This window comes from Fundulus heteroclitus, unplaced genomic scaffold, assembly GCF_011125445.2.
Source record: "Fundulus heteroclitus isolate FHET01 unplaced genomic scaffold, MU-UCD_Fhet_4.1 scaffold_63, whole genome shotgun sequence".
Lineage (NCBI taxonomy): Eukaryota > Metazoa > Chordata > Actinopteri > Cyprinodontiformes > Fundulidae > Fundulus > Fundulus heteroclitus.
This window is the reverse complement of record NW_023397066.1, coordinates 791,194-807,182: the sequence shown is the minus strand read 5'-3', so window position 1 is coordinate 807,182 and position 15,989 is coordinate 791,194. Positions and strand designations below refer to the sequence as shown.

Below are 15,989 nucleotides of genomic sequence, written 5' to 3'. Positions count from 1 at the left end.
TTAGAGCTACCTTTAGATTAGACTGGTTTGCACTTTTTCTTCTTCCTCTCTTTTTGTCATTGCTAATAATTATATGTAACTGTCCGTGTGTATGGCACTGTCACACCCAAATTTCCTTATTGAGGGAAAATAAAGGAAGTCTTATTCTTCCAAAAAAGTTAAAAAACAAAACAACTGAACTTCCCCGAAGTTTGAAGTCTACAATCTTCGAGAAAAAGTCCAGGTTTTTTAATTTTTTTTTTTTATTTTATTTTGGAATGACCATGACCTGGATGACCATGATCTTCTTCTTCTTGGATACCCAGAGAGGAGGAACAGCTGACTCTGCTCCCTCCACATTTATTATTAGAATGTAACACATGGAGGAAAGCAGGAAGACTCTGAAACAACTGAAAATAATATTTACTGTAGAAAAATGTTCTGAGTTCATATCCACTCCATTAATGACAGTTTAGAAAAGTTCTGCTCTGGTTCCGACTCTGTTGTTGCTGCCGATCTGCTGCTCCACTCCAGTCCAGCAGGGGGCGGTAGATGGACCAATCAGCTGCTTTGTCTCAGTGACGTCCCCCGGAAGTGAAACTAAAAGGCTCCAGCAGCAGCTCGGCTGGAAGACGGTTGTGTTGTGGAGTGTCAGCTGAATCTCTGCGTAGTTTCAGCAACAATGTCTTCAGTTCAGCATCTGAGAGAGTTTATCAGAGAGCGACTAACTGCTGCTGCTGAAGAAATCTTCTCAGAGGTTGAGAAAACCATCGTCCGCTACGAGGAGGAGCTCCATGGTCTCCGCAGGATGATGGCTATCAGCTGGAAACCAGAACTAAAGCTGAGCAGAACCGCCATGGAGCTGCAGAGACAAAGTTCTGGTAGGTCCGGATAACGGTGCTGATGTGTTCCATGGAGCAGTTGCTGATAGTTGCTGCAACTGCAGCTGCTGTTGCTCAACAGGGCTGGACAGCAACTGGGTTTACTCAGAGCTCTGGTGCTGCAGAGGTTGATGGTTCTGAAAGGCTGCAGCAGAACCAGAACATGTCTGGTACCATCTGTTCAGTCCAGACTGCGGACTTTAATGCTAACCATGCAGTAAACACAGAAGAAGAAGAAGAAGAAATGATGACGGATAAACATGTTTTCTAATTAAAACACATTACATCGGGTTTTGTGTCTCAAATTGCCACAATTTAGAATGTAAAGAAGACTTAAAGTACAATTAAATAAGAGGAAAATCTGAAGTGATTGAAGTAAAGTTGGGTTAAAAATCGTTTGAACATCTGATAATGTTTATAATATTCGGGATTTAATAAATAGTAAATTAGAAAGCTGCATTTTTTCCAAGTTGTCTTTTGATAAATAGATTTTTACATCATAGTTTCTAGTTGAGAGGAGTTTACTAAAGCCCCTTATAATATAATATAATGATAATGACATGAAAGCAAACAGAGCTCTGGTATCGGCAGATATCCAGCCCACCGGATCAGAAATGGAAACATCTGGATCGGTGCATCCCTCAGCTTCCTCGACCACAGCTGACGGCTCGTATGCACCTCAGCGCAGGAGATGTTAGCAAACTGCGTCAGCGTAGAAACATGGAAGTCTAACCTTGGTTTCCGGGTCCCTGCAGACGTGTTCTGCAGAACATGGCCCAGTTAAACGGGTCGGGTGACTCCAACACGGAGGACAGAAACATCTGGTGGTGTTCCTCCACAGCATCCAGTTGGTGTCTGATGGTTGGAGATGTTCTGACCCACTCCACCGTCCTCCTCACTGGGTCTGGTGCTGAAAGCGTGTTGGTGCTTAAAGTGCATCACTGAGCTGACATTTGAACTTTAAACAACAGAAAAGGATAACAAAAAACTATTTAAAATGCTCCTCTGGCTCCTCCTGATTCAGGGAAACACATTATATGTATAAATGTGTGTTTAGGAAAACAGATCAGAGACAACATAACGCTTGATTTAAGGGTTAATGTCCTTATGGAGATATGCACCTTTGATTGATCAAGTAATTCTTCTTTTATTATAATCTTTTATCTTTAGTGACCAACCATGCCTCCATGTCTGTGTGTATTTGCTGTTGATGTAGATAAAGTTTAATGGTGCGGGGAAATAGTTCTAATAAATTTATCCGGCGCATACAAAGCAAATATCTGGTCTCTGCAAATGTATTTGCAGGGAACAGCAAAACAATGTGCAATTGTTTTGCTGTTTTACCTGTTTTATTATTGGCTGCGTTAGCTTCTACTGCAGGGGTCACCAACATGGGGCCCGCAGGCACAGAGTAGCCCACAAGGATCACATGTGGGGCCCACAAGGCTGTTTGAAAAAAAAGAAAAAGCACAACCCACCAGTGAGCTGCATCTATCTTATTCTAGGGCTGGACGATAATTCAATAACAATATATATCGATCAATAGACGTATATCGATGATAGAATAAAGGGTCAATAAAAGTTCAATAGAATAACAGTTTTTTATGCATTCTAGCCACGTAGGTTAATATTACAGTCTTACATCCTCCCAACCAATCACAATGCAGAACCAGAAACCAAGCTCCGCCCCCTTCATAGAGTTCAGAGGGCAAACATTCTTTTACCTTTTTAAAAACTTAATTTTGGTTAAAAGTTTGTTGAATTATTGGTTGAGTTTGAATTCAGTGTTTGTGTCTGTATCTAAAAACAGGTTGCTAAGCAACATCATAAAAAGGTCAGGGCGGCACTTAAAATATGTTTTTAATTTGTTGATAATTATCAACGTCGATGAATATGATTTCTACTTTCTAGATATGATTATTTTTCTATATCATCCAGCCCGGTCTTTTCCCGTTACTCTTCCTGTTTATTCACATTTGCATTTATATAGATTTAAACTGACAGTATCTATGACAAAGCATTAAAAGTAACATTTATTTTACATAAATTGAAGGTGAACTCTGACTCTTGTAGGTCAAAGGTCAGTGCTGGCGGCCCTTCGTGTGACACAGCACCAATGAAGTAGGTCTCAGTTTGACAAAAGTTGGTGACCGCGGGTCTGAGGCCTTTACCAGTTACCAGGCAGATAAACTAGTTTGTGTGGTTGTGACTGTGTAGCAGCAGACTAAGTCATCAGCGTGTTTCTGCTCACTGCAGCAGAACGGAGGGTCGTGTGTTTCAGAACGGCTCACCTGGAACCGGATCAGAACCAGATTTATCTGCCAGGTATGTGAATAGACAAGGAATCTGACTCCGGATTATACAACGCTCGTACTGACCTACACTATAATACAATAACTAGGGCTGGGCAATAGGTTTAAAAATAAAATCTCAGAATTTATTAGACCAAGTCCTATTAATCGATTCATTTCGTATAAGCAAAGTTTTTATAAATAAAAAAATTATTTATAAAAACTTAAAATAATAAAAGAAGATGGCGGCTCTGCCACTGTAAACAATATATAACACAAAATGTTTGCTGTTAGTGGTTTGCGACGATAAGCTAGTTTTCAGGATTCATCTATGAAAAGGCTTCATTTCACTGGTGTAACTTCAAACCTAAAGATATAAGTAAATGAATAACTTTTTTTGTTGCGGTCACAACAGGTTGCAGTGGGAGCGGTGAGAGATGGGTTCTCGTGCGTTTGAGAAATACGGCGGGAATTCATCTTTAGGCACCAACAGTGGCTTTTCAGTTCGCCATAAAACTAAAGCAGAGCAACAGGGAGTGGATCAGTTCAGGTTCACGGTGGCTCAGTGCGCTGCAGGCAGTTTAACAAACCAGAAAAAGAAAACATTGGAGTTTCATTCTGCCGCCTCCCGAATTATAAAACACGTCGACAGGTTTGGAGAAATGAGCCACAAGGAAGACATTAGCCTCCGGATTCAGGCGACCGTCTGCGCAGCCACATGCTTTGATGAGAGCGTCTTCAGCAACAATCCTTCAGTACCGCGGTGGATTAGGAGCTTTTACCAGGAGCTGTGGCTCCCGAGTGTTTTTATTATTCAAAGAAAGGCAAAAGAAGAGGAGGACGAAGCCACTGGGAACGAGACGGAAACAAAGAGGATCCCACCAACAGCTCGCCTCATGCAGGTATGACTACAGGGAACATAAAGATGTCTAGTGTTAAAACTATTATATCCAGATGTCATTAGATTAGATTAGATTAGATTCAACTTTATTGTCATTACACAGGTACAGGTACAAGGCAACTAAATGCAGTTTAGGTCTCACCAGAAGTGCAATAGCAGCAAGTGCAGGATAAACAATGGTTCCATAAGTACAGAACATGGGTTATTACTGAATAAATATAGATATGGATACTATTATAGACAGAATTTTACTGACAGATTTGTCCTATGAATATAATATATAGATGAACTAAATTTACAGCTGGATATGTACTGAATATAATATACAGGTGGATATTACTATAAAATTAATAAATAAAGTTTGGACAGTAGCGATCTGAATTAAAGTGCAGCGGGAAGGTAATTGCATATTACAGTTAAAGTACGGTATTGTAAATGTAAATGTAATGCTGTCTATCTGATGGTATTATTGACTGCTGCCCATTTGATGGGCTGTTTTTTTTAATGTGAAGCTGCTTATTTGGGCTTGACTTTCTCTCTGAGTGAAACCTCTTTATTATCTCCCAGCCCCGTTTGCTGGTCATCATGGCCGTCAGTGTTGATGGCAAACCAAACACACTGATGCCAGAGAGGGACAGGAACATGGCGTCGCAGTAAATGGGGAACATGTGGGAGAAAAGAGCGATGAAAGCCTGGATCCGGCCTCAGAGGCCTACAGGCCATTCTGACGTGCTCACCATGCCGAGTTATTTTAGCATGCTAATATGGAGAAGCACAAAGAACCTGCACACTTTTTTTTATTAAGCCTTTAACCAGCAAAGTCACTAATGAGATTAATAATACATTTTTCAGGGGAGACGATTCTCTTCCATGAAGTTAGCAAACACAGGTTTATTGGTCTCATTGCAACAAACATTAAATACCTGCTACCATATACGCTGAAATCAAGGACATATTTGCATTATTCCTGTTGATCTGGTCTCGGTCCAGTCTCCCAGATTAGCTCTTGTTTCTCCTCCACAGACAGAACACGCATCGTTCTACAGCCCCAGAGACAGTCCAGCACCAAATCTATTACGACCACGTCTGCAGTCCTCCTGAAAGCAAAAGAAACATCAACAGCGCCTGAAACCAAAGACATCTCAGTTCAGCAGAACATCTGAGTTCAGCGTATGCGTCTGACTCCCGCACCAGACGAGGAGTGCCGTTACATCCTGACAGCGAGGAGGAGGACGCTGCTGGGGACCTGATGCTGAGGAATCCTAGGAGCAGCAAAGTTCCTCTGTGATACATTTAGCATCAGAAAATATTCTCTGTGTGATCTGCTAATACTACCACTTGTGTATTTCTGCTGTTTTGTAACAAATGCTTTTATATGAGAGGTGGTGAACATCCATCATCTGATGTTGTCCCACTAATATCGACGAGCTTTAAAATAATCGTTTGGTGTTGAAGTGACCTTGAAGATGAGGCTGAGTCCCGCCTATCAGCTGATTATTAGTAGTATTACTATTATTGATTATTTACAATCTGAAATTAATCTTTTTTTCTTTTAGTGCCATGAAGAGCAGAACAGTGGAGCTGAAGGGCCTGAAATGGACCTCTTCTTCATGGAGCAACATGCTCTCAGTGTGTCTGAGTCCATGAACAAACCTCCAGGTCCACAAATGGCTGAGGATGGAAAAACCAAACCTGAAACACGGGTTTGACCTACGGCACATTTCAACCAGTGAATTCATCCATGCAAAGCAATACCGTATAGTATATAGTCCAATAAAACTCACCTCAGTAATATTGAACCCAAAGACTGAATAAATAAATGAAATTGTTAACATATTGTAATAAAAGTATTATGGATCAAAAATCGTCATCTTGTAACCATAGGGAAGTTTTAGTGAGGCACCAGAATTCACACGGACACAGAACAAGACATGATGTTCAGATGACTGGAGTCAGAGCGATGGGACGATGGTCACTGAGGCAGGAGATGGTTGGTTTCTGGGGGACAGGAACGATAACGGAGGACTCCAGACAGACAGGAACCATGGAGAGCTGCAGGGAGAGGATGAAGATGTCCAGAAGGACTCCTGCTAGCTGGTCAGCACATGATTTAAATGTCTGGGCTGACTCCATGTCTGGACCTGCAGCCTGGTTGGTGGTGACCTTCTTCAGGGAGGAGGTCACCTGGTGGAGCTGCAGGAAGAGAGGCTGATGGTTCTCCTCTGGCTGGGGGAGATGTTCAGGCTCCCTGCAGCTTGGAGAGTCAAAGCTAAGACGCTGTCTGTGATGGTTCGAAGTGGTCCTCAATGCAGCAAGTTAATTCATAAAGCACTTTTTAGTTATAAGACGATTGAAAGTGCTTATCCTCTGCTGTCCGCTGCAGTCCGGGCAAAACAACCTCGAGTTTTGGCGATTTGTAGTAAACTCCCGTACTTGATTTAACCATGAAATTATGATAACACAAACAAAAACACAAAGTCAAACATAATGAGCTGAGAGCCTGGGGCCTCTATGGGGCCCCACGATGTGGAAGCATCAATGTAGTGCTGATATGTACATCTGACAAGAAAAGAAGCTGTTTGCTGTCGTAGTTACCACAGACATATATATATACGTAGACGCGTCATAGGCGCAGGTTCGCACGTCAACGTCACCGCCATATTGTATGTGGCAGAAAAAAGTTGAGTTCTGTTATTGTGAACGTGGATCAGAGAAGATGCCTCATTCCTGTGCTGCAATAAATACACACACAGACACACACACACACACACACACACACACACACACACACACACACACACACACACACACACACACACACACACACATCTAATCTAAACATTGTGGTCTTCATTATTTCATTAAACCGTGTCACATGTGAACCTTTAGGAACAGACTTTTTGGGGGAGTATTAAAGAGGTAAAATTAATAATATGAGAAAAAAAAGTCCTAAAGTAAAAATAAACTAACAAACACAAAAGTGATAATGTTATGATAAAAACATCATATTATGAGAATTAAGGGGGAACATTTCCAGAATAATCACAGTTTGCAGAATTATTTCACTCCTGGAGTAATAGGGCCAGGTTAGATTAATTTAAATATTTTTATTCTTTAGGAGAATAAATTCAGGAGAATGAAGCTAAAGGGATACGAAAATAAACTTGTAATATTACAAAAAATAAATACTACGAATACAAAGTATATTCAGAGATTAAAGTCCCTCTGATACTGTTTAAGTGACTGAGTAACTGCAGATTTGCCACATTTAAGATGGCGGACATCTTCCTCCTATACTGCTGCGATGGCATCGCAGCATAGGCAGAACCCGCCCAACGACGCGTCTACTCTTATATTATGTCTATGGTAGTTACTATGATGTCTTAAGCATTGCTTTTTTCATACATCAGCAGATCCTAGCAGGTGAACAATAAAACATTACAGTAATCTTAAAAAGAAAAGTAACACATTGCATGCAGAGCGATTTTGGTAGAGAAGCAGCAGGCCAGAAACCGGACGGTGACCTGCGGTGGACCTTCACGTATCATTTAAGAGCGGGTGTGCAGTGGGCAAGTCAGTGAAGGAGTCAGTCACAAATGTTTTTTTGATTATACAAGGCAATTTACGGAGAAGCACTTTTTTTATTCGACATCTTTTCCCACCTTAACACACACAGAAAAGAACACGTTGCTCTCTTCTCCCTGATATCGGACAAGAGTTAATCTATGCAAAACAGATGTTGCAAGGTACCTAGAAAGTATTTGCAGTTTGGAGCAAGATTTAAAAAAGTGACTTTCCTGCGTTATCTGTTGGAGCTCATATGCAGGTTTGATGCTTCTATTATTCACTTTTGTTCTTGTGCTTGAAACTTTGACTTGTGTCCATTTTGACACATCTGACATATCATTCCAGACTAGACCAGAGAACGGACGGAGCTTGTGTGGCGGGTGAGGCTGAAGTTTCCCCACAGATGAAGATTTTCCACTTCCAGACGCTCCTGTTATCTCAGACATGCAGAGAACCATCGCTGCTGTCAGGGTTCTCTGTGTGTTGGTGCTCTAACTCTGCCTTACCCAGTCGTGGTACGACGTGGCCTCTGACCTGATCCTGGAAATCTGTACTCGTGAGTCTCTGTTCTCTGACATCTGACTAATTTTGGATCTCCTGTTTTTTTCTTAGTTTGGCTTTTTGGATACTCGCCCACCTTGACTTCTCGTTTGACGAACCAGCCTCTCGTGAATCCACTACGCTCAGATGTTGCTCTGGCATTCCTCCTCTTACTCCCTTGGCGTTACCAAGTCGGGCTCGAGGTTTCCCCTCCCTGGATTCTGCTGGTTCCCTTCGTTCGCTGGTTAATCCATCTGTCACCTCTGTCTGCTGTGGCTCGCTCCGGATCCCTCGCCGAGTTACCATCAGCCCGCCCTCCTTCTGCTAGCCACCTGTTAACCATCGTGAGCATTCGACCCCAGAGTTCCCTCGGCACTACTTCCCCGGTTAGATCAGCCCAACTAAATGGTAAGCAGCTTGGCTTCTGGAGATTTCCCTCTGGTTCGACCTCTCATAATCCATCTCCTCTTTCTTCCCGCAGTTTCTCCAGCATTGATGTTCAGACCTCGATAGATCCAGTCAACTGTGTCGTTCTTCAGCCTGAACATAAACATCTTAAACTGCGCTCTGTCCTCCGTATTGCGTCTGCATGTGGGCAAAACATATAAAAACCATGACAGCTGCACAATAGTCAAGATTCATCAAGACAATGTCACAATGACATCCAAAAAATAAATGTTTTTGTCAACTTTGATGCGTTTTGTGAAGATGTCAGATGTTAGTTAGATGTCAAGTGTTGCTCACCAAGCAAAAACTTCTCAACCAATATCAGCCCAGACAAAAAAGTGATGTGCACCACATGATTTACTTTCACTGGTTCACCAGTTAGTGCAGGGGTGTCAAGCTCCAGTCCTCGAGGGCCCGTGTCCTGAAACTTTTAGGGGTTTCCCTGGCCCCACACACCTGAATCAAATGGCACAATTAGCTCCTCGGTATGCAGTCAGGATCTTCAGAGTCCTGCTAATTACCTGATTTCTTGTCTCAGGCGTGTCGGACCAGGGACACATCTAAAGGTTGCATGACACCGGCCCTTGAGGACTGTACTTTTGACACCCGTGAGTTAGTGCAAACATAGGCGGCACAAAACACAGCCATATGCTGGTCTAGAGTAGGGAGACCCACCCAATATGGCGGTGATGTATATGTCTTTTGTTCTGAATCCATTTCTAAGTTTCCTCTAACTTCCAAAACAAAGTTAATAATGTTGGGATTTAGGAAGACCCTAAATTAAACTTTGCTATTAGAGACAGCAATAGATTAAGGAAAATATGTTATTCCGTGTTTTGCTGGACCTTGAGTTATCATTATTTTTTTTTTGATAAATGTTCTAGATTTTGACACATATAGTTCTAAATCTAATTAAATCTCTTTGCCTAAGTTTGCTGTCCGTCTCTTTGTTCGGGGTCCCTGGGAGGGGTGGGGGAGGGGGGGGGACATGTTTGTGAAACTACAAATAGTTCAAAATAAAGCAGCTGGGTTTGATGTGCTTTTAGAAGTAACGTGATGCATACTAGGTTGTCTTGGCTAAAGGTTGAATCTAGGTTTATTTTTAAAATAAAACTCATTAGAAATGTTATAATTGCACAGTAGCCATTAGCAATACATTTGAAATAGTTTGTTAGTACTCAATGTTCTGCCAGAAATGTTTTTGACAGCTTAGCGGTAAATATCATGGCAGAGATGGGGTGGATTTCATCACTCCAGTGTTTAATGACGCAGTGGAGGGTTGCATGGTGCCGCCCTGCGCTGCTCAGACCAACAGAACCACGTCACTGGGCTGGCTGTCAAGCTAACAACAGCTAGCATTAGCTTACATTGTCCGGGAGGTTTACAACTTGTCAGTGAAAGATACAGAAGCTTTACTGACCTTTTTATGCTGCTCTCAAACATCTGTGATGTACTGTTAGCTTAGCATGTAGCACCATTCAGCGTTTTTGTTTTTGTTGTCTATCTGCCAGGGAAAGTTTCTCCAAACGATGCGTTCTTGTTGCTTATAAAGAGGGTCACATGTTTTCTTCTGCCTGTTCGCCATATGTTAACAGACTTTAAGACTTCCTGATGTGAATGGCTCAGCGGGGGAAACCCAGTGGAAAAGGAGCCCGGATGTCTGCCAGTCAGCGTCTCGCTAAAACCGGCACACAGATTCACCTAGATACATCCACCTAAACAAGTGTGCATGCCTGTAGCTATCAAAATAACACGTTTTCATTGTGCTGACCCGAGTTCCTCCAACAGACACGTTTCTCATGTATATTCACAAATAATTAGCTAAATGTGTTCAAAAACAGAATGTACACAGCTTGACAGAGATGGCCTGATCAACTCTGGTACTGATGTGAGTGATTATCAGGGGTGTTGCCAGAAATGTTGGTCCCTATAACAAAAAAAAAAAAATCAAAATCATCCCAAAAGCTGATAAAGATCAGTCAGTCAGGGGCCATTGGAGTTGGCCTCTGACTAACTTTCCCTCCTATACTGCGCCGCTAACAATTATTAAGCCAGACACACAATTGAAGGTGGATTTACACTACCAAATGTCACAAGTTCCTTTAGGATGTAAACCTTTACATGGGACACCTTACCTAAAAATAGAAACATAAAGATGCATTGGAATAATGAATTTCAAGAATCTTTTATTGTCACCATGTTTTACCATGATGAAATTACCTTTGAGGCACACAATGGCTTAGGATGTACATGGATACATGACATACACAGACAAAACATATTTAGTATTTACAGGATTTTTTGTTCCCCCGACACATTAGAACATGCAATTTCATATCAGAGTCTGAGAGCCGAGTGATATGAGCCGTGTTACATGGATTAGTGCCTCCATCATGGAGGAGAGAGGCTGTTTACAAGAAAAGGGTCATACAAGTGGTCATATTGATTGTGTATATTGTAACAGTGTTTTTGTGAATTTTTTTTGTAAAACAACAAAAATCATAATTGTATTTGATTTGTTAAAATGTATGACCTTTTTTTTTTTTTTTTTTTTTACAGTTTTTTCCTTGTGGTTTGATTTTTATTGTTTATGTTTCATTTGTAGAACCCAAGAAGAGTAGATTCTGATGGGGATTCAGATAAAAAAATAACTGGGACAGCTGAGTTTTAGTTAAAAACTGTTTTTCTTAATGTAGGATGAGTTCCCCACTGAATAAATGTTCTCAAATATTTGTTAATTCTTTCAGTGGAAAGTTTTGCTTTTGGAATAAAATCTGGATTTCTTAAAAGCTTGGCAGCCCTGGTAAACATCTTTACCAAGTCTACCAATTAGTGTAGAGGACACCTTACCCTGCAAACTTCACCTCCTCTTAAATGAAACACAACAAACTAATTTAGAACCGTGTGACGCCTTCAGTCCAGCCTGATGCATGAGACAGTTATCAGTTAATTAAATTATATTAATGATCTCTTTCTTTGTCCCCACAGACCTCCAGAAGCCACATGTCTCCAAGGAGGAGGAAGCTTCTTCCATCCAACAGCTCTGCAACCAGAGGAGAAGGTCCAGTCATGACCAGGAGGAAGCAGAACCTCAGTGGTCTGAAGAGGAACAGATGGAACCAGATCCTCCTCTGACTGAAGAACAAGAGGAACCAGAACCTCCTCTGATTAAAGAGGAAGAAGATGATGCAAAACCTCCTCTGGTTGAAGAACAGGAGGAACCAGAACCTTCCCTGATTAAAGAAGAAGAACTAGAATATCCACTAATGGAAGAAGTAAAGGAGGAACCGGATTCTTCATGGCTTGAACATCAACAGTCGATGTCAGAGCATTTACCATCTGGACAGAACCAGATGGACCTCTGCAGCCATCTGGCGGGAGAGCAGCTTCTCCAGAATCAGTCCATTGTTCCGATAGAGACTTCTATTCATCAGGAAATTGAAGAAGAACCAAGAACTGAGCAGCCTTCCTTTCATATCTCTCCTGTAGTCGAAACCAAAGACCAGGAAGGAAGCAGCTCCACTGGGTCAGAGAGACAGTCTCCTACTGACACAAAGAAAATGTCATTCAAATGTGACATTTGTGGGAGATCCTATAAGACAAAGTATAACTTGAAAGTCCATCTTCAAACACACACTGGAGAAAGACCTTTTTCTTGTGAAACATGTGGAAAAGGTTTTTCTAGACGTGATAAATTAAACGTACACCTGAGAACTCACACAGGTGAGAGGCCATTTTCTTGTGAGACATGTGGAAAAACATTCTTTCAAATTTATCACTTAAACAATCACAAGAAAAGTCATACAGATGAAAGGCCCTTTCCTTGCCAAATATGTGGCAAAGGTTTCTCTACAATTCATCGATTAAATATCCACAAACAAATTCATACAGGTGAAAGGCCCTTCTCTTGTCAAACATGTGGGAAAGGTTTTTCTACAATCAGTATTTTAAATGTGCACAAGAAAATTCACACCGGTGAAAAGCCTTTTTCTTGTCAAATATGTGGGAAAGGTTTCATTGGACGTTATCATTTAAATGTGCACCAGAAAACCCACACAGGTGAGAGGCCTTTTTCTTGTGAGACATGTGGAAAAAGTTTCTCTCGAATTGATAATTTAAAAATTCACAAAAAAATCCATACAGGTGAAAGGCCTTTTTCATGTCAAATATGTGGAAAAGGTTTTTCTACAATAAGTAATTTAAATGTGCACAAGAAGATTCACACCGGTGAGAGGCCTTTTTCTTGTCAATTATGTGGGAAAGGTTTCATTGGACGTTATCAATTAAATGTTCACCAGAGAACCCACACAGGTGAGAGGCCTTTTTCTTGTGAGACATGTGGAAAAAGCTTTGGTGAAGTTAAAACACTGAAAATCCACATGAAACAAAAACACAAACATGAGAAGTAGTCATTTGACTACATCATTTATAATGAGAAATATATCACCTTTTTTCTGTAGTTTTCTCTTTTTGATCCACTTTATATAGACCTCAACTGAATGGCTTCAGTGTGAAAAAGATGTCTCATTTAAGCAAGTTAATACAGTATCTGTGTGATGACACTTTTAAGAGAATATGTTAAAATGTGTGAAAGCAAAGAGCTGAGCATAGGTAACTAACGGTGGGAGGCTAGATGGAAAGTTCTGTAATAACGGAGGAATTGTCAACAGGTGACTACTTGTCTAAGTTGTTATTTTCATGCTGAAAGAAGGTAACAAGTAAAGTATGAGGACATCTTGACTCTAAAGTCTGCCTGGAAGACTGGGACAATCAAAATCAGAATCAGACATACTTTAATAATCCCAGAGGGAAATTGCTTCTGTAACCCGCTCCAGATATTCAGATATACAAACAGAACGTGGGATGATGGGGGGGATTCAGGACTTATCTAATCAGAAACTGTTAAGCAACAAAACATGGCACAATGCAGAAGCTGACCAATCAAATAGAGGAACTGTCTGGTTCCCTTGCAGAAGACTTTGAGCTCAGACCAGAGAGCGCTTCACATGGTGCGGAGGACCTTAGCCAAGGGACAAAGCTGCATAACTGCATGAGAAAGGGGTCCAACCCATGAAGAAGTCAATCCAAACTTGGTCAGTGGACTCTGCATACCTGATTGCTTCAAGTGCTATGCTCTCAGCTCTCCTGGACAATCCTTTTCACTGACTGAAGGTATCATTACCTTGACTTTGGCTAGTTTATGATCAAGAACTAACATCAATGCTCTCCCACTCAGAAGAAGAGACCACTGATAACAGTTTGCCTTCGTTCCAAAAAGTCAACATGCCATCTGCCCAAGGATCTTTTCTGACTGGGGTAAAGATCTCCGTCCTCCATCAAAGCCTTCATTAAAGTTTCAGCATTAGGCAGACTTAAGTGATCTTAACTATTTTATATAATGTGATCCTTCTGTGCTGCCAGATTTGTACTGTAACCAATTCCTGTAAAAGTATTACTGATTAAAGAAGCATGAAATTTTAGAGGACCTGTGGAATTCAATTGTTTTATGCAGTCACCATTGCTGTGTATCTATTAATAGTGGTAATAATGCCTAGGTGCTGGGTTCTTAAATTTTGAGCACTTCACTAAAACCCCTGACCAACCAATAAAACTAATCTAGCCTAGCTACCAAGTGCAAGTTGAACAATGCAGTTAAATATGAATTTATTTAAATTAATTATCCTATACATTGAACTCAGAAGCAGTGCATATAATGCAACATTGTCAAGTGGTTCCAACTTTTGGGATTTTAATCTGAAATCACCAAATATGTGCAACTTTTTTATTTGTGCAACTCCACAAATAAAAAAGTCTAAATGTTAACTCTTAGTATTTGTGTGAATTTGGGCTGGACAATAATTCAATATCAATATATATTGAGTTATAGATGTGTGGTGCAATAGGAACAAAAGGGCAAATAAAAAGTTCAATAGAAGAACAATTTTCTTCTTGCATTCTAGCCTGTCATGTAGGTTAATATTACAGTCATTGCATTCTCTCAACCAATCACAATGCAGACCCAGGAATGCTCCTTCACCAAGCTCTGCCCCTTTCAAAGAGTTTAGAGAACACATGTTTTTTTCTTTTTATAAAAAACTTGCAGTTTTGGAAAAATAGTTGTTGAATAAAGGGTTGTTTTAATTCAGCATCTGTTCTTAATGTAAAAATACGTCATTAAGCTGCAGCATAAAACGTCAGAGCTGCACTTATAATATATATAGAATTTTTTGATAATTATTGATATAAATATTTCTATCAATATAAATATGATTTCTATTGTATCGGTATGCTGTTTTTCTATATCATCCAGCCCTAAAACCTTAAAACACCTTCTCCCATTTTTAATGTGTTTGAATTTAATTGAATTTCTTTATTTGTCCCCTGTGGGGAAGATTTTATTTCAGTACAGCCCATCAAGAGAAAGACATACCTAGACATAGACGCCCCCCTCCAGCCTTAGTCTTAGATAGTATATTATCAGCAGTTCAAGAAGGGCACTGTCCGAGGTCACAGGTGTCATGTGCGAGTCTGGGTGGGGGTAGATGGTGTTGTTTGCAAAACATTGAGGAGAATTTGAGATAGCCAGCTCCAAGGCTAGCCATCAGGCACCAGATTTAATAACAAGGAGAGTGTTTTGTGTCAGACTGACCGTGGAATTTGTGTCAGCCTTCAAGTCTCTGCTGGTCCGTCTCCATGGCAAGTCCCAAACAGCCGAATTTGTCGGGCCTTCTACCTTAAATCGAGCTAAAAACTTCCTCAGGGTCTTTCCATTCCACCATTTAGTTCAACCGCAGCTTGCATGCAATACTGTGCAAGTATGGCATCCAGCTTGCAGCACTGTTCACTAATCATCTGAGTCTGGGTGATCACGGCCCGGTTCAAACCTTCACAAAATCCCGGCAGCCTTACCATGGCCAAAACTGCCACCGAGATCTTCCATATTTCTCGATATTTCTCATAACAACTAGCTCCAATAATCAGAAATCCTGTTATCAGAAATCCAATTATATAAGTGTCTCCCACGTCCTCGATGGACAAAATAGACAGACAAGACATCTTCCAAACTCCTTAGAAATCCATGATGTATCCGGCAGCATGTGTCCCAGCCGGACAGTTCATCTCTACTGCGCCTGGTCTTCTCGTTGAGACAATTTGATCAATTGTGTTGAGCGACCTGTTGATCAGATCCATAGTTTTCGATTTGGATGATTTGCAGAAAAAGGTCCTGAGAGAGTTACACAGCGGCATGCAGACAGAGAGCACAAGCAGGAGAGGTCCGGGGAGGAGAGGTGCTGAAAAGTGTATCTATAAAATTACATATAAAATTTCTCTTTGGCTTCTTTAGTTCTCTAATCAAGGCAAACTGACAGACAGGCAATGAGC

At 40.9% G+C, this 15,989-nt stretch overlaps 1 protein-coding gene across 4 annotated transcripts in view; it reads left to right on the top strand.

The window, feature by feature from the left end:
- Positions 1 to 490: 490 nt before the first annotated feature.
- LOC105922213 (zinc finger protein 664) overlaps positions 491 to 15,989 on the top strand; it is a 41,654-nt gene continuing 26,155 nt past the window's right edge. The window contains exons 1-3 of one of the 4 annotated variants that reach the window (XM_036133495.1): positions 738 to 860; positions 7,965 to 8,134; positions 8,282 to 8,567. Coding sequence is in view for 3 of the 4 variants with exons in the window: in XM_036133491.1 (XP_035989384.1) it covers positions 662 to 860; positions 11,595 to 13,015 (1,620 nt within the window). In the remaining variant the exon portion in view is untranslated. Of the gene's footprint in view, positions 861 to 7,964; positions 8,176 to 8,281; positions 8,568 to 11,594; positions 14,087 to 15,989 lie in introns of those variants that run through there. The other 3 variants (XM_036133493.1, XM_036133491.1, XM_036133494.1) reach the window with 3 other exon arrangements.